At 37.8% G+C, this 19,539-nt stretch overlaps 2 protein-coding genes across 4 annotated transcripts; both read right to left on the bottom strand.

Annotated features, from left to right (window-relative positions):
* Positions 1–1,475: 1,475 nt before the first annotated feature.
* Positions 1,476–6,878, bottom strand: LOC133528207 (esterase FE4-like). Its single transcript, XM_061865475.1, has 3 exons — positions 6,371–6,878; positions 3,938–5,199; positions 1,476–3,167 (listed from the first exon to the last, which is right to left on the bottom strand). Exons 1-3 carry the CDS (start codon positions 6,578–6,580, stop codon positions 2,975–2,977), a joined length of 1,665 nt encoding a protein of 554 aa, XP_061721459.1. The 5' UTR covers positions 6,581–6,878; the 3' UTR covers positions 1,476–2,974.
* A 3,515-nt stretch (positions 6,879–10,393) lies between these two features.
* On the bottom strand, positions 10,394–17,112 carry LOC133528209 (esterase E4-like). Of its 3 annotated transcripts, none has more exons than XM_061865477.1 (4): positions 16,956–17,112; positions 15,512–15,777; positions 12,537–13,786; positions 10,394–11,726 (listed from the first exon to the last, which is right to left on the bottom strand). In XM_061865477.1, the coding sequence occupies exons 2-4, from the start codon at positions 15,701–15,703 to the stop codon at positions 11,528–11,530; spliced, it is 1,641 nt and encodes a 546-aa protein (XP_061721461.1). In that variant the 5' UTR covers positions 15,704–15,777; positions 16,956–17,112; the 3' UTR covers positions 10,394–11,527. The 3 variants fall into 3 exon arrangements, with proteins under 3 accessions (XP_061721461.1, XP_061721462.1, XP_061721460.1); XM_061865478.1 differs by lacking the exon at positions 16,956–17,112 and adding an exon at positions 16,714–16,935; XM_061865476.1 differs by lacking the exon at positions 16,956–17,112 and having other exon boundaries at positions 15,512–16,594.
* Positions 17,113–19,539: the final 2,427 nt, after the last annotated feature.

Raw genomic sequence — 19,539 nt, forward strand, 5'->3', positions numbered from 1 at the left:
TATTCTTTTATGAAGCCACAAACTTGGCCACCGGCACTAACGTTAGCTTTATAAGTTTCAAGACGTTACTAACACATTCAAGTGAGGTCAAGGAAGACACAACGGTATGGAAAAGTAGTCTTAACTAATCTGTTGAGAATATAAGTATAGCATTACTGGCTATTGCATTAGAAGAAGAAGAACATCAACAGAAAACACAAAACAGGAAAAGAAAAGTTTGGGTTGATTATTTATGGCAAAAGCGGTGTAAGAATGGCGAATTCCATACACAACATAATGATTTGAAATTGGATGTCCAAAAATTCAAAGAATATTACAGAATTAATGTCATAAAGACACGTGTGCTTTTGCACCAAACAAATCAATTTTTCCTCTAAATCCATGATGCATAATTATCTATGCAGCGCGTGCACTTTCGAGAATGGGTGATGACTGGTGGGCTCACCAGGCCACGACCTCGATCGTACGCGACGACAGCCGAAAGGTTCCGAACGGACACGACGGCAAGCAAACGGTGCCGATCGCGTGTCGCAGGATACTTTCGGTGACGATCACATGCCGCGGAAGACGCCCGCGGAGAGGTTGTTGTGCGTAGCTTGGTAATAAAGACTTAAAAACAGTGCGAATATGATTCAGTATCGTTTATAAACCGTAAAATTCTTTCCGTTCCGTTGCGATGCGGGCCGTTTGGTGGAAATAGTCCTTAAGTCAATAAAACAAACGAAATAGAGCAAAAACAAGTTTTGTATGAAAAATTTAAGTCGCTGTATCTTTTAACTGTGGTTATTGAGGCTACATAAACTAATTACAGCCCTAGATATACCTTGTCCTTTGTAAGTACAAAGTTTCAGAGCAATTTAGCTAGTCTTTTTATAATGAGAGCGTAACTACGTTTGTATGCAGAACCGAGCTTGTTTGGGACCCTTAAGCGTTATTCGTTTCTGCTCTTTTATTTCTCCATAGTTTTTCTGTGGTAGTTTCTTCTTCTCGTATTTTTTGCTCGATTTCCGTACGATACCATCCGAACCTTATTGTCATAAAAAAAGTAACCGTTTTCATTGCGCTTTTCATTGTAATTTATAATTATCATTGGGGGTATTACTATAACCGTAAACCATACAGTAACTTATACTATGCTGTAAACAGTTTTTGATAAGTTTTCCCAGATTATTTGTCACGAATATACTTATATCTGGTTGATGCATTGAGGCCTATTGTTTATTTGTGCTAGTGGCGCCCCCCGCCGAGTTTTGTGTAATATTTCATATTCATTTAGAATTTCTGTCATGGCTCATACAGCAGTGTTCGGGCTTCTGAAATTGTTTTTTCTTTATGTGCCATCTCCATCCCAGAGGTCGGTGACCTTATGTCCATGTGTCTCTATCTGAAGTCATGCGAATTAGCTGGAAGCCAATAGCTAACAACAAGGAACAACGAATTCGCAAATTGTTTAGAAAATAAAAATGTAATATTAATGTGATATTAATATAATGTTGCATATTGTATATTTGTCGCGCTCTCATTCGCTTAATACTAATTTAATCTTCATAACGTCATACATATACCATTGATAAAAACAATCTGTCTAAAAACATAGTAAGTACGTCTGCAAGCTGACGGCGTCTGCAAGCAAAATAACTCAGTAAAAACGCCTTTATGGCTGCGACGCTGGTACTATGTGACTTGATTTAGACATAGATACCTTCTGACAGACATTAAAGTTTCAAAGGAAACTCGCAAATAAAAGTAATGACATGTCATATGCACAAAACATGTACCCACACTTTTTTTTGCCAAATTTAACCAAAAGTCATCCAACATTTTTTGCTCCTTATGACCTCAGGAATGCGAGGTTAAATCTGTCGGGTTACTTGTTCCCACAGTGTATACAAAATTTAGCAGGTAAAATATGTTTTGTTGTATTTCTTTATCTGAAACAGTGGTGGGTCAAGTACGGCCCGCGGGCCAGCTCCGGCCCGCGAAAGGATTTTATCCCGCCCGCCAACGGTCCTATGAAATATTTAGTATATGGCATTGGCCCAGGATAATCGCAAATCAAAATTCAGTATTACTGCAATTCTGGCCCTCCTCTTAAATTTCTTAAAAAAATCTGGCCCACTATGAAGAAAGTTTGCCCACCACTGATCTAAAAGATGATAAATATAAAGCATTTTCTGAGTGATTATTTTAGATGAGATTTTTTTTTCATAATTTTTGTTTTTAGAGCCCGATTTTCAGTAGTCGAGTTTTAGTTTTTGAATTTATTTTTTGTATTTTACCATTTTTACGGAACTTTTCCTTATCTATTAACTAATGTTGATCATAAACGGGGCGGCAAAATTCTGATGGGCCCCGGGCGGCAAAAGCACACGCTACGCCGCTGGCTGGCGCGGTTGCATGGAGCGGGTGCGCTCACCCGGTGGTTAACGCATATTCTAGGTATCAGCGAAGAGAATTTGAAATAGAGGTGATTGTAGCCACAGTAAATTTACTGCCATCTTTCGACTCTTGATTGAAACTTTTAGAACGCCATTTGACTTTGATTCTTATTCTTTCACTGATATGTGTTAAGTTTGTTAAATAGGTATCAAAAAGTGGCGCGATCTTACCAGACCTCTGTTAAAGGTTGTGGCGTCATCGCTCGAAACGATCCCGCCATAACTTTGGCCTGTGATCTATTAGATGGCGCCACTTTTTGATATTTAACAAATTTAACACATCAGTGAAATAATAAGGATCAAAGTCAAATAACGTTATAAAAGTTTTAATCATGTGTCTAAAGATGACAGTAAATTTACTGTGGATACAAGTTTTTTTTGACAATCCACCTCTATTTCCAATTCTCTTTGGTATGAGCAACGCTAGCTGGCGCGGACGCGTGTGACGGACTTTACCTACAATGGCACCCGTGTGCGTGTACCCGCGCCGTGCACCCGCGCCAACCAGCGGACTCCCAAAAATGTAACAAAAATTCTCAACAGGGTTCTACAGGATTGAGCTGTGACCTATACAGCTTGAACACATTGTCCCAAAACTGCTTCCGTCTCCAGTGAGGTCTGATTGCCATCATGAGGTTCCCGTCGAAGCGCATGTACTGCATCTTGTTGGGGCTGTTCACGCGCGGCCACGCGGTGGGCAATAGGCAGGTCAGGCGAGGGGTTGGATTGCTGAAATATAGTTAATTATTAGAATTTATAGGAAAAAAATTAATCATTATAAAAAAAAACAAAAAACCCGACTGCACACTAAAAAAAAAGAGAAAACAAGCCCCACAAGAATATTGTTGTTGATGGTAAGTATCGCAGGCGGGGACCAACAGAGGGTTACTTATAGTCATTTTGGTTGTTGGTCCCCGCCTACCGCCTATACTTACCATCAACAACAATATTCTTGTGGGGCTTGTTTTTCTCTTTTTTTTTAGTGTGCAGTCGGGTTTTTTTTTTTTAATATTTTTTAACTTTTTATTTACCCCCTAAAACATCCTATGACACTCCCGTGATCAAAACGAATCTAACGATACCTCATACATCAAAATCCATCAAGCCGTTTAGGCTACAGGAGGAGACATACATACATACACTCGAAAAACATTACCCTTCTCCCTTTGGCAGTCGGGTAAAAAAGGCCGAAGTCACAGATCTGTCAGATTCAGTCACAGATCATACAGCGTTCTTGAGTAGATACTTAGATAGATAGATAATTTAAGTCATCTGTTTTTTTTTATGATGAAGATAATAATCGGAGAGACGAAACACTTGACGGTAAGCGATTATTGTCGCCTATGAACACCCGCAATACCAGAGCGGTTGTAGGTATCAGTTTTTAAAATAATAAAGGGAGCCTTTACGCGCTAGTGTGGTGATTTTTAAAAAATTCAAATGAAGCAAGCGGCAAGCATTAACAAAAAAGAAAAATCCGCAAATATATGAACACTTACTCATGTTTCACAAAGTTCGTTATCAACTCTGCAAATGTTTCCACGGCCCGCATATCTTCCAAATTCGTGATTAGCGATGAAACAAAAGCATGCTCCGATGCCGCACTATGTCCTGCCACTGTTATGTTCTCGTATAATGGCTCGTACGTCTTCAGGTTGCCTTTATAAAAGAACTCCATCAAATAAACAGGCATGCGTTTACAATGATATTCTACAGATTTCAAAATTCCATTCAAAACAAGACTGTCCCCAAAATACTCCAAGTTTTCCACCAGCGTCTCCTTGCTTATGGTTCTATTCCCGTAATAGAATATCTTGATCGCTTCAGCTAAAATCCTTTTATCTTCTTCCGTTTCAAAAGCTAGATTCCCTGGCAAGAAATATTCGAATTCATTTTCCATTCTCTCTTTAAATATCTGTTCATAATACTGTGCATTCTTCAGGAAAAGTCCCTCTAATGAAGAAAAAATTACCAGGACTGGTACCTCGTCATATTTACCATTCATCAGCATATCGTACGGTGACTCTTGCAGAAATTGTCTAATATGAGGTTTTGCACCAGATGTTTCAATACATGGTGAAAACCCGACAGTCCCATCATTTAAACTATTATAGTATAATTCATTTACGGTTGTTAAATCATCCACAATTTTGTTTTTGTAAAACAGAGCTAAATCTTCTATATCCTTTGGGATAAAGTTTAATGTTTCTGCTAATTTTGTAGCTGTTCCTATTGGGTCAACATCGACCGACCAAGGCGATGTGGCTGATCCGGATTCCAGTATAGCCCCTTTGAATAAGCCAGCGCTCATCTTCGACATAATTAAAAGGTCTACAGAAACAGCTCCGGCATCCGTACCGTAGATGACCACATGTCGTGGATGTCCTCCGAAATTTATAATGTTTCTTTGGATCCACTGCAGCGCGGCTACTTGGTCTTTTAAGCCAGCGTTGCCAGGTGCATCCTCAGTGCCAAGGCACAAAAAGCCTAACGCGCCTAATCTGTAGTTAAATGTCACCACTGCGATATCATGCTTAAGGAGATACTCCATGCCAGTCGTTGGGGCGGTTCCTCTGATGAAAGCGCCTCCGTGGATGAAAACCAGGATTGGAAGGGGACGTCGATGGTGCTGCCGGTTGATGGGGATTGGAGTGAAGATATTGATAACGAGGCAGTCTTCTTCACCGTAGCCGGATTGTGGGCACTGGACTGTTCTGCTTGCTTCGTACACTCCATTCCATGGCATTGCTGGTAATGGACTCTGGATAACAAACGTAGTACCTATTTAAAATTATAGCATTTACAAATACATTTCTGGTATATGTTTATACACCTTGAAAATTTATTTGCTTATCTAAGTTGTTTGCGAATCAAAATACAGATTAACGATTTGACTGTGACGATTAGTGAGATATTGTATTTGTGTTTGGATGCTTGGATTCACGTGATTATTTAATTAAGTAGGTAAGTGAACATTTAATATTTAATCTCAATTTATTTTAAATATTAAAAGCTCACGTAGCTAGTTGTAGGAATCGCAGAGGTTCCAACCCACATTAGCCGCTTCTTTACGATAAAAACGTATTATATGTCGACAGACGGAAGTTTGACGGTTAGGAAAATCGAATTTGTTTCATCCAAATATGATGTTTATGTTTCTTTATCAATTATTAATTCAGTGTCGATAAAATTGCAGTCAATTTTCGTGCTTATGTAGAAAGTTTATGCAACGGTGTTACAAAAAATCATGGTGAAGAGGCAATACAGTCTAAACGCTAATCATCACCTAGTCATATTACATAATAGATGTAGCGACGAAGTTCTTAGTACATGTTTGACTTCATAAAACGGTCCACATGACTGTCATTTACCTGAGACATCGTCAGTTATCCCTTCTCCATAAACATACCCCGCAAGTAGAGTGACTAGATGTCCCGTATTTTACTTGTCCCGTATTTCAGGCTCGAATTTTTACTGTCCCGTAATTTGGCGAAATCAATACGGGACAGTAAATTGTCCCGTAATTTTATGTCTCAGTTGCATTTAATAATAAAAATACCTACTCTAACAATATTTATTTCCTCGCACACAGTTTTTAAAGTCTTACATTAAGGAATTTAGCAATTGTATAGATTATTGAATTAATTACGCCAAATTTGAGTACCTAACAAAAAATTTATGTAATTTTTTTTATAAATAAAAACGGCCTGTCTCGTATTTAAACCTCGAATCTCGTATTTTTAATGCAGTTTTCTCGTAAAACCGGAAATCAGATATGGCCACCCTGCTTGCAAGCAGCTTTAAATATTACCAAATTCACTATTTCCCGCTATTAAGAAACGTTGTGATTTGTCGTTTGGTTGGTTAAAATAAAAAAATCTATACCTTGGCTAATGATAACGAATCGTTATGCACTGTATTTATCTACTTACCTTAAATCGATTTTCTCCAACTGGAGGCGCAGCGTAAGGTATCCCCAAATAAGCCATGTATGAAAAATCTACACTTTTAACTAATTTCCCTTTCACCACCCCGTTTTCCGTCGGTATGTAAGGAGGCGAAAGTAACTCCTCTTGAATCTCACTTCCCGCCACACTGAATACATAAAGATAAAGACAAACTAGAGCGGGAAACCAAGACATTTTTTCTTTTTTTAAACCGTCTGTCTAGATGATTGACCGATTGACCATGCTTGGTAGGTGGTAGTTTCGAATAGACTGTTGCCTGAAGCAGTTACTTACTACTAAGGTCCTATAGTTATCAAACATAGCGTCATCTAATATGAATAAACAAAGCAAAATAGTCATAGGCGACGCATTGATGTTTGCATGTATTGTGAGGTACTGTCAACAATAGGTACTGATCATTGAAATCATTATATTGCTACAAAAGAATTCCTTCCTTTCATTGTGAGTACAGTAAGAGAAAATTTTGCATAACAGAAACATTATTTGGTTTGTTACTACTTACACAAAATCGGGACTTGCGAACTAGTGGTCAAAATAGTCTTAAGTTCCACAACTCTACTGACGCTTGACGAATGATTTTCCACCAGTTCAAACGTTTTTAAAAATCTAAACGACGGTCCCAGCGCGCACAAGTTTTTTGCAGAAATCATGAAGCATCTGGTTGACGTAACTGGTGACCGAAGAGTTGGCGGCTTCCTCGCACAACGTATCAGTACTGGGATACAACGAGGAAATGCCGCCAACATCCTTGGTACTATGTCTTAAGGGCCTATCTTAGATTTAAGCTAGTTATAGTAAATATAGTAATCCTCTGTATATATCCATTATGTACATTGTAATTATAAATAAAATGTTGTTAAACAACGACAGAAAAAAGTTTATCTAACCACCAAACATGCTCACAAACTGTCACGAGACTCGGTTAAGAAACGCGAACTGCAGAGAAGACCAATCGGATGTACGAAAGCATTTTTTTTTTGTTAAAAAAGGATAAATCAGTTTGTAATAATTTTCATGGGATATATATAAATTAAATACTATTAGAAAATGTAACATTTATTCGTTTTACATTTTGTATTACAAAAAACCGGACAAGTGCGAGTCGGACTCGCTCACGTCCGTACTTTTTAGTATTTGTTGTTAGAGCGGCAACAGAAATACATCATCTGTTAAAATTTCAATTGTCTAGCTATCACGGTTCATGTGATACAGTCTGGTGACAGACGGACAGACAGACAGACGGACGGACAGCGGAGTCTTAGTAATAAAGTCCCGTTTTACCCTTTGGGCATCATAACACACGTATAGTATTCAAGTAATCACAGATTTTTCGTCACAGGCGGCAAAATGCTCATAGCGCGAGCACTCTGGGGAAGTCGACTTCCTATCCTGTTAAATAAATCTCAAAATAAGAAAGGTAGTACCAACTTGCTTGGACACATGCCAACAGGAAATTTATGATGGTTGCAACTCAAAAGTTTCCACGAACTTAATAATATAAATGCACTCGCCAAGGGAATTAAGCCAGCGTTCAAGAAGAATTTGTACTCACAGTCTGAAGGAAGATTATATTGAAAAAAAAAATGTGGCAATTTGAAAATAGAATTAAATTAAATTGATAAAAATTAAATTAAATATATTTATTTGCATTAAGTGTGGTAAACATTAATGGTCATCTTTACATATGTAAAATTAGATCACACACTTAGCTAATAATACGCATGCAAAAAAATTTTATACACACTAACAACTATATTTAGTATAAGTACTTACAAACATGAAATAATTTAAAAATTAATACAACATTATACTACAAATTTCAATCATATTGTTCATTTTAAATATCATAAGTAAATAAGGATTACATTTTATTCTTCGTTATCAGATTCTAAAAATTCATTCATTGTATAAAAACATTTTTCTTTTAACCATGTAAAAAGATGCCGCCTAAACTGGGTTATCGATGGTTGTTGTCTTATTACGAGAGGTAAATTGTTAAATATTTTTATTGACATAGAGTGACAATTTTTCCTCTGTAACGCGCTTCTACATCTTGGCATAACTAATTTTGTAGGATCTCTTGGTCGGAGCTTAGGGTGTGTACTAACCGTTGTATATATGTGAGAATTTGTGTATACAAATATTGCGATTTCAAAAATGTATAGTCCAGTGAGGGTTAAAAGGTTAAATTTTTTAAACAATGGCCTACATGGTTCCAGACGTCCTTTCCCACTTATGGCTCTCACACATTTCTTTTGAACTAAGAACACTTGCCCTATATAACTCGCATTACCCCAAATTATTAGACCATACCGTAATTGAGATGCAACATAACCATGGTATGCTGTTAGGGCTACTTTTTCACCAGCAACCCGGTTTAGTTGTCTTAAGGCATATGTACATTTTTCTAATTTGGTGCAAATGTTGTCTATATGGTACCTCCAATTACAATGACTGTCTACCAAAATACCTAAGAATTTGGTGACATTAACCTCTTCAATAATTTCATCTCTACATTTAATATTTACTTCGGAGTTTGTGTTCGTATATTGCAGAACTGAATGTATTTCGTTTTATTTATGTTTACTAACAAATTATTGTGTCCCAACCAATTACATATAGAATCAATAGCAAGATTTATATTATTCATAAAAGCAATGTCATTAATGTCATTAGAAATTACGATTGAAATGTCATCTGCAAATAAGACTGTCTTATGATTACATACTCTTGGAAGGTCATTTATATATAGTAAAAATAGCAGCGATAAATCTTCCATTCCTTGAACTTTTGGACCTCCCCTCGTGTATTCTATGGATTATTAATAACATTTCTAGTAATGACAGCCTTTTAACTCGTTTTTCCCGCGGGAACAATATAGGCCTTTGTCCTTCAGTAGACCTGCATGAAATAAGATCTTTTTCGAGCAAGTGTGAAGAACCAAGCCAATGCATGTAGTGTTGTTAAAAGACTAGTCTTGAAGACTTTGAAACCTTAAAGGCTCGCAAACCTTAAAGGTTCAAGCTTTGAAGACTTAAGCGTTGAAGGTGCTCAAACATGGTTCAGAACCTTAACGATTCAAGCTTTTTACGAGCTCTTAAGAGTAAGTTTTTAAGACTCGGGCATCATAGAGAGCTCAAGCTTTAAAAATTCGGGCCTATTGAAAGCTCAAGCCCCCCGAACCTCGAAGGCCTGAGTCGAGCATTAAGAGCTCAAACAATGAGCGTTTTAGGCAGAAAGTATTATTGTGTTTTTTCTGTTTAAGAATATTATGAACCTAACTACGTTGCCACTTTGTAGTAATGTCTGGGTGTAGTGATTAACAGATCGTAAAAAGACTGATGTCACTTATAAAATTGATCTGCAGTCAAAATAAATCTTGAACTTTATGTTAGAGGTATTGTTAACCCACTTTAATTGATATTTTACAAACAAAAATGCGATAACGTCCAAATATTTTTTTTTCTTTTATTTCACAAAAATTAACATTATATTTTATGACCTCAGGATTACGCTGTTAAAATCGCTTGGGTTCCTGACGGGCACCGTGTATAACTATCAAATATGGCATAGATTGATCTAATTTGTTAGAAGCTTTTAAGACTTAAATGCTCCAAACCATATAGACCTAAACCCTCAAAGCTTAGGAGGCTTTAAAGCTTGAGGTCTAAAGACTCGAGGTTTCTGTGATCTTAAGCAGCAACGCGAACTTATTAAATTGAGGCTTATACGTTCGAGGCTCTAAGGTTCGAGGCTTCTAGACTCAGCAGTCGCGACTCGACTCATGTAGTTTACGCCTCGAAGCTTAAATTCACAACACTAAATGCATGTCATTTTGTAATGAAAATTTGTGGCAATGTCACCATTCATGTCAAATTTTGGTGAACATACGACTTTTATAATGACACTCCTTCATTTTGTTTTCTTCAAGTCAATATTTAAAAATTTTAACCTATGTTTTAGGGTCTACTAATAAAAATAAATATATAAAATAAAAATAAAATGCATTTATTTCAGACAACATGGTCCATATTTTGTTAGTAAAACAAACTTAATTATTTAAAACTTACAAGTCTTATAACTAAGGTTAACTTAAATAATTATCTCACGTGCTAAAGATACATGCAAGAGGACCAGTGCCTTATCAGGCCACTGTCCCATCTGTCGGTTACGTCACGACGGCCAGGAGACTATACCGCACTTTGCGGAGCGTCGCAGCGCAGCCCTTGCGCAGTGTCGCATGAAAACCGTTCACGTGTGTCCGCGAACATGCCCGACGCACTGCAGTACCGAGGCGGCCGCAATAGTACCCTGAACCTCAGACCACCAACCGACGGGCTTAGCAGTACCATGCCATCAGCATAGCTTATATTATTAAAACGAACCTTATCTATATGACAGCCGACACGTACTGCTAAGCTCGCCGATCAAGGCATCGATATATACAAATTGAAAACTTTAAGTGAGGTCAGCCCCCCCCCCCCCCCCGCACTCCAGACCGTACTCGTCCGACCACGCACTACCCCAACGAACACAATTTCGCTGGCAATGAATATGACACTCTTTTTTTAGAGGTGGAGGTAATCCTCTTTGGATACTGCCGGCCCTGTATTATCCGGTAGCATGCCCGACTCGGCTGCACTGGAGATTTTTCTCCTAGCCGTCTACGGACTGAACCTCTCCACCTTGTCAAGTGTTTTGTTGCTAGAAACTTGGCGCTATCGGTATACGCGTAGGTTCTGTGTGTGTAGTTGTGTGATCCCGGAAGATTTAAGTGTAGTGTATGTAATGATTTGTGGAGTGTTATGTGTGTGTTGAGTGTATCTATGTGTTTACAGTGTAAGAAGCGGTCGTGTGACCAACTTTATGCAACTCCGAAGAAGAATTTAGAAAAGTAAGGAAGAATGAAGGAGAGGAAAAAGATAAGGTATATGTATGTATGTAATAAATAAATAAAAATGTTATAACGTGATTACTTCATTTAGCTGCAAACCTTGAACATTCATTTATTAAGTGTTCCAATGTTTGTTTGATTTGTTCTGGAGGGTCGCATGGGCAGTTAAATCTTCGGAGGCAAGCCATGTGAAACCCATGGTTGCTAAGGTATTGAGGTGTATATCCCTAAATGAAAATAAACGGGTTAACAGCTGTGACAGGCTTCCTGTACAACGTGTACAGCTCGTCCCAGAGCCGCTTCCTCGAGCAGTTGTAGTGCTGCCGCACGCTGAATTCCTGGTCTAGGTGCAGGTACGTGAGGTTGCCGGGTTGGACTATGGGCCATTTCATTGGGAGCATTGGTGTGTGTGTTGGCGTTGGGTCACTGAAAAAAGACAACATTTCTAAACAAATTTTTGTTATGAGCCATCTGTTTCTTCAGAGTCATCGCGGTGAGTTCGAAATACTTCATTATATCTTATGACTATTTGGACTTTAAAACTGAACGTTATTTATTGTTTTCCGTTTCAGTACCCGTTATTTATTAACAGACTATTATTTATTCATGACAGAATGTACCAATCAGCCGTTTCAGCCATCAAATTTCTCGCAGCTCACTGTATACTGTGGTTTTTAAGTGAACCTAAAGTACCATACGCCATCTAAAATAGTTAGGTCGTAAAACAATGGTTGTTTGCTTACTATCCGCCGGCCGGCCGCCACCCTCATATGGCGACCCTGCCAGGCTTCTATTGTATTATAACACCCATGTTAATATTGCTAAAAGATCAAAGTCGGGAAGATATAAGAGCAGACCGTCTACAAGTTCTTTCGTCGCTTTTGCGTTTATACACATACTCCAATTTAAGGTCGGTAGAGCAGAAGAAGTGAAGCTATTACTCTGTGACCATGACTGAGGGATTTACGTATACAAATACGAGAGCTCTTGCCCTATGACGGACTATTCAGCAATACATTTGATATTCCAGAATTCTCTACTTTGACATTAAGTGGTAGTCGGTTAACAGTAACACATTGGTAGTTTAATATACATGGACAGGGAGGGTGGTCCTTATTTCCTCGAAGATATTTTTCTACGGGGCATTTTACCACAAAAAACAATGTGTTTTTTAGTGGTAGGTATAAGGACCACCCTACCACCCTAATGGATAGACAAACTAAATGAACAACTCACCTAAACTTGGCGAAATTCGCTATTAGTCGTGCCAGACGAGTCACTGTCAGTCTGTCACTCCGACTCGTGATCGGTACAGTCGATATTAGGTTCCTCGCAATGTCACCATGCCCTGGCAGGTTGATGTACTCGTAGAACGGCTCGAAACCTCCCCGTTCACTCTTATAAGCAAATTCCAACAAGTATACTGGTTTACCAGGTTCAGCGTACTTTTCTGCTGAAGTCAACATACCATGCATTATAAGGGAGTCACCGAAATAATTTAAATATCCAAACAAATGCTCGTCATCTACTACCCCCTTGGGACCAAAGTATTCCCGTTTTACTTTTTTAATAACTGGTTTCCTAGTCGGTTCTCTGTCTATGTTAAGATCTTTTGGCATATATGCAAGGAAATTTTCATTCATACCGACTTTGTAATCCATCTCATAATATTCTGAGCTTCTCAAGAAGAGACCTTCTAGAGAGGCATGTACAAACATTATTGGGACATCAGAATAGTTCCGAGATTCTAATATCTCAATAGGGGGATCCAATATGAATGCATCTCGGGAATTATATCTGTTCTCTACACACGGGACGAATCCGAATGTCCCATCCGTTAAAGAACGATAAAGCCTATAGTTGACTTCACTTAATTCATCTGATGTTCTTGTCTGCAAGAAGTGAACGAGTTCTTCCAAATTCCTGATCGGTGATTCTGGTTTTAGCATATTGGCGAAGTGCTTAGCAGTATCAATGGGCTCGGAGTCTATTGACCAGACAGTGGTGGCAGATCCGGACTCAATAATTGCCTTTTGGAACAAGCCTTCCGGTGCAGCCAGTATGTGGTATTCGACCGACGCGGCGCCGGCACTCATGCCGTATACGGTCACCATGGCAGGGTCTCCTCCAAATTGCTGAATATTTCTTTGGACCCATTGAAGTGCTGCTGTCTGGTCTTTCAGCCCTGCGTTTCCGAGAGCTTCCTCTATTCCTAAACACAAGAAGCCTAGTACTCCGAGCCTATAGTTGAATGTTACTACGATGAAGTTCTGTTTGACGAGTAGACCGAGTCCTTTGGTCGGCCCCGAGCCCATGAGAAAGGATCCTCCATGGATGTAGACGATGACGGGGAGTTGTGTACGGAGGGAGGTGGGGGTGAACACGTTGATTATAAGGCAATTCTCGTCACCGATGCCTAGTTGAGGGCACATGACAGTTCGGTTGGCGTAGAATACGTTGAACCATGGTTTAGGAGGGAATGGAGCCTGAAAAAGAAAATAATTACTCGTTAAAAATAATGGTTTGTTGAGACTTGACATAGACTTGCCTATCTGTTGTTCCAATGCAGTAGGTATGTATACCAATGAAAACCATTTAGTAAATATGGTTGATGGGGAAATGGAGTTCATACTAATGACATGCCTTTTAGTATCTTTTGAGCATATTTTGTGCCCATTGTGACACTAATGACATGCTTTTTAGTATCTTTTGAGCATATTTTGTGACCATTGTGACAATAATGACATGCTTTTTAGTATCTTTTAAGCATATTTTGTGACCATATTGTGACACTAATGACATGCTTTTTAGTAGCTTTTGAGCATGTTTTGTGACAATTGTGACATTAAATTGTATAGTAAATGTCTCAAGTATCTTCTTTGGTAGTTTGTTAAGTGTCTTTGAGACATCCTGTAAAGCTTGTTTACGTTTTTGATTTATAACATTTCATACGTTCTGTCCACTGTTTTTAAGTAACTTGGGGCAACTGATCAACATTTACGTTGTTATTTACAACGCTCATACTTTGCCTACTGTTTAAACTAGGTATTTATTTGCAATAATGGCAATTGACAGTGACAACGCGCATGCGTTATGCGATGGTTATGCGCATTGTTTATTTGTATAGATCGTGTAATTCACGACGTCGTATGACTATGACTCGTGATATCATGTTATTAAAGGTTATATTTGACAAATATGCGCGTCATCGTGGAAGATACGAACTATAAATGTAACCAGGCGGGAATTCAAATTTCAACATGAAGTTTGATGCTTGTCTTTCAAATATTAGATAAGGAGATTTTAAAACAATAGAAAAAAATATTCTTTTTTTGACATGCCGTAAGGTGCCACATTTAAATAAAATAAGTACTAATCTCATATTTCAGTACCCCTAGTGTAAATAAATTCGATTTTGAAACGTGACGTACGCGTTTGCGTTTAGTCTCATTTTGTATTGGATTTAGAAAGAGCGCGCCAGGACGTTTTGGAAACTCAAAATCCTATACAAAATGAGACTTAACGCAAACGCGTTCGTCACGTTATGATGTCGATAAAATTTACACTAGGGGTACTAGCTAAACATTAACGGGTTTGAGTAAATGGTTTTAGTTAATATACATACTGTGAGTTATGGAGTTATTTGGATCGGACATCTTACTCTAATTTAATGTAACGTTTAACAAAGTAGGCGTCCTCACTTTTACGCTTAGGTAGCTACTTAAAAACAATCTATTTTTTGGCAGATTGATACAAACAAATCTATACTTTGTATAAAGAACTATCAGAACCGGTGCTTAAAATGGCTAGGAGTTAACGGCGCTTACTCGCTTAGCACACTGGATACGATTAGCACCTAACTCCGATTTTTGAGCGAGACAACGCTATGCGCATATTATAGCAACATCCCGCTCGCACGTAGGAGCAACATGCGAATCGGATCCAGTGCTATGTGTAGTCTGGTTTTTTAGCATTAGAAATATAAATAAAATTGTGATGTGTCTTTTTTTATGAAAATACACCTTTCAAAAATAAATCACGGCAAATATGTAACAATTATTAATCATTTACATTATTTTGCTTTCATAGATAATAGTAATTGATTTTTAAAAAGCGATTTTCAATAAAAAGATATGTTAAGCCTTAGTGTGTACCTTTTATCTAATGCCAAAAAAATGAACTTTATGCGCCTATGCATTAATTGTACTCACCATAAACCGACTACTTCCAGTCGGTGGCGCAGCATAAGGTATCCCCAGGAACGCGAAGTACTCTGCATCACTGTCTTTCTCCAAATGTCCTCGGACAACCCCACTGTCGATTCTCACATCCCTCGAACCGCTCGAATCGCGGAAAGTCCAGATTTTGAGGCTCTCCGATAAAGGTGTAGGAGAGTAATTCATGTCGGGGTTGGAGGATGTCCGTTCTTCGCTGTATTTATCACGGCTTGCTTTTTCCCATCTTTCGGGGCTCAACGCTAAGGCGTAGCCGAAAATTAATAGACATGGTAAAAGCATTTTTGTTCGCAGCTCTTTAATATTTGTAATTTTTTCTTGCTGTATTCCCTAAAGGAGAATTGCCAGAACAGTTACAAATTTAAGCATTACTTATATATTTTCTATAAATGTCGTTTCTAATTTAGTGAGGTGATTACTGTAGCTAATTAGAAACACGTCTGCCATGTATCGTGCAGGACGCCGATTGATATTATTGTTGACCGCCCGTTTAGAAGATAATTAGCTATTGTATTATAAGCAAAACAAAATAGATTTAGTCATGCTTTAATGTTTGGCTTCTTTAAAAGTATGTTTGTTAATATTTATCGACAGATTACAATGGGATAAAGGGCAAAAGTGTCAAATGTACAAAAGACACAGAATGTGACACTGTATCATGATACAGAGGGTAAATGATGTATTACACTATATTTAGAAAATCGGTCAAGAGCATATCGAGTCGTGCTCGGTATAGGGTTTCGTATTTACCATACAAATAGGGGAAAGGCCAAATGGGGATATTAATTAGTCTCATGTAGGTTACAAGCATAAGGGACTCCCTTCGCAGCGCTTTGTACGTCTTTTTACTGAGAAGAGAAGATCTTTTTGCAATTACTTAAAAACGGCCGGAGCGATCATGTTCGCTATAGTTTTCATTGAAAATATTTACTATAATACAACATTGAAAATACAACGTTTACATTACTAAGAAGAAATTTCATTAAAAAATCGTAATAATAGATTTTTGAGATAAAAAAAAATAAACCTTATAAAAAACGACCACAAAAAATTTACCTACTATAGTGCTCACTTAAAAATATTCTTGTTACAAGTAGAGCACAAAATACTAAACTAATTAAACAACATTCTTTTATAATTATATCAACAATTTATCAGTTCTTAATAACGGCTATTACCTGGTTCACCAAAAGCTCGCTTACCATGATGACCAACGCGGCCCGCAGCAAAACGAATTTTTGTCACTTTTGGACCAGGTGACAGCCGGAATGAAATTTTTACGCTAGTTTTTTTATACAAGTTAGTTCAATTTTTATTTTATATTCTGAACTATTTAAAGTTTTGAGTAATGAAAATAATGTAAGGGCACTGATAATTTATATGAATTTGTATTCTAGGTACATATAATTTTGTGATGTACCTGGGTGCTAAAGCCAAAGGCGATTACACTGTATTGATAAATAAAATAAACTGCTACTTATTGATCTTACTAATAATAGAATACATCCTGTTATCAATACTTGTCGTAAATTTTAAGAAAGCTGATAGCGATAACTGCGATAGATGCGATAGATAAAATTATTATGACGGGTGACGTTAAAGACATATACAAGGAGCCCGCGAGCATTGCGAGAGATTTTAACAGTATATACCTGATCATATCTAAAATGTCCTATAAACGTTTTAGGAATTTGCCTAATTTCAGAGCCAAAGCCACTTACAAAAAAACATTTTTTTATTGTTGCTTAGAGCAAAGTTTTTTGATGGTGATGTGGCCACTATGGGACCTATTCTAAATAACCTTATTGATAGATGTCAAAAAGTGACAATAAACACTTTGCAAAAAATAGGTTTTACAATAAAGCTTCAAATTCTTTTTGAGTTACTGTTTTACAAATAGCATTTACATGTCATGTAAAAATACATACAAAAAAACCAAAAAGATTTTTTTTTTGTGAAATTGACCTTAACACATGTAACAATTTTTCTTTCTTTTGTCCTCAGAAACGCGTGGGTTCCTCGTGAGCACTTTTAATATTGTCTACATGTGTAAAAAAACCGTTATTTGTGTAACAAGAGAGCAAAGTTCGATATTTCTACAAGTGCTTATTTTTAATCTTGTGCAAGGGAGAGATTCTTCTTTCTTTCAAAGGGACACAACGAACAGAATCCAGGTATTTCGAACTTGTACCTAGTAGGAGTAGGAGGCCCTGCCGTTGAAATAATATCCGAAAGTATAGGTAGTTAAAAAAACCAGCTAAGTACGAGTCGGACTCGCGCACGAAGGGTTAAGGGTAAGGGGAAAAACGAAAAAAAAAAAAGTTTGTTGTATAGGAGCCCCCATACATATTTATTTTATTCTGTTTTTTAGTGTTTGTTGTTATAGCGGCAACAGAAATACATCATCTGTGAAAATTTCAACTGTCTACCTATCACGGTTCATGAGATACAGCCTGGTAACAGACGGACAGACGGACGGACGGACTGACACCGGAGTCTTCGTAGGGTCCCGTTTTACCCTTTGGGTACGGAACCCTAAAAATTACATTTTGACTCTCGCAGCGTGCAAAATCGCATTTTGCTCACCATTTAAGCAACGAAACGCCCTTGGTCGACCTGCGGTGAAGGTCTTCCATACAAAATTTCTACTTGCTCTAATTTTCTTTGTACTTACTTATAACAATTTTAGCAACGTCTACTAGTAACTCATGTCTGAAAATATTTAGGATTACAAAGTGTCAAAAATATGTAGAGTCAGACCAAGATAAGTTGACGGCAATTTTGACAGTCCAGACAGTGCAAGTGTTATTTTTAAAGATCAAAATTCTATGTAATTATGACATTTACTTGACACAGGCTGGGCTATCAAAATCGCTGCCAACTTAGCTTGGTCTGACCTTATACACCTTAATATATAGGCAATAAGGTCGTGAATACATATCGGGACTTTGTTCTTATCGATATTTTTATTTTTAGGCTTATTATTATTATTGGGGTGTTGCGGGCCTTTGCGTGCCACGTCGACCAAGCAGTGATCTATTGTGACGGCCCTTTCAAGTTCATTACTGATGCCCGTGGAATCCAGGAAGTTCCAGATTACTTGGGCCGTAATGTTCTGAAGGGTTGCAAATGTTGCAATGCATGCCGCCCTAAGTAGGTACTTCTTTTAAACATTAGTGGTCCACAGGAACAGAGAATGTGCATTGCAGTCTCCTCGGACTCCTGGCAGAACCTGCATGTCGCATCTGGTTTCTTTCCAATTTGAAACATGTGTTTGTTCAACTTACAGTGTCCAGTCAATATTCTAGTCACCGCGCAGGTTTTGTGTCTTTTGAGCCTTAAAAGCTCCTTAGCAGTTTTGCTGTTGAACCCTTTGATTAGAGCTTTCGAGTGTTATTCTTGTCTTATTTTTAGGTTACCAGCCGGGCTAGCACATTGACTAGCGAGTAGCGCGACAGAATCTCGCGGCGAGATAGACTACCCATCCCTCTTTAATTAACATGGTTAGAAAAAGACGGGTGATAAAACTTTACGAGCCTGAATTAGGTAAATTATGTTTTATCACTTTCTTACAAATACAAAGTCACAATGACAGATAAAGACAAATGATTTAATCCGCTTATGAATAACGCTTTAAGAGTCCTTATTCCTACAGACGAGCGTATTTTGTAAAATGCTTCCTTTTTCATTCAAGATTACGACGTAACTATTAGTATTTATTCAAAAACTGGTAACGTACTTAAATAATCGTTTCCTAAACTAGCGGCTCCAACAGTTCAAATTTTCATTTTCTCTTTTAAACCTCTTTTTTAATGAGTTTTTTTGGGAGTCTTTTCCAAATTTTGCAGTGAGATGTGGCGTTTCGGTTCTCAATTTTGCTGTAAACAAGAATCATTTGGTACATGAATGACTACAATTTGATTCAACATATCTCGTACGAGGGGCTGGAATGATTAACAATCGAAGATTCATTTGAAAAAACTGATAAAATACCTTCCGAGTTT

Source organism: Cydia pomonella, chromosome 19 (assembly GCF_033807575.1).
Source record: "Cydia pomonella isolate Wapato2018A chromosome 19, ilCydPomo1, whole genome shotgun sequence".
In the NCBI taxonomy this organism is placed as follows: Eukaryota; Metazoa; Arthropoda; class Insecta; order Lepidoptera; family Tortricidae; genus Cydia; species Cydia pomonella.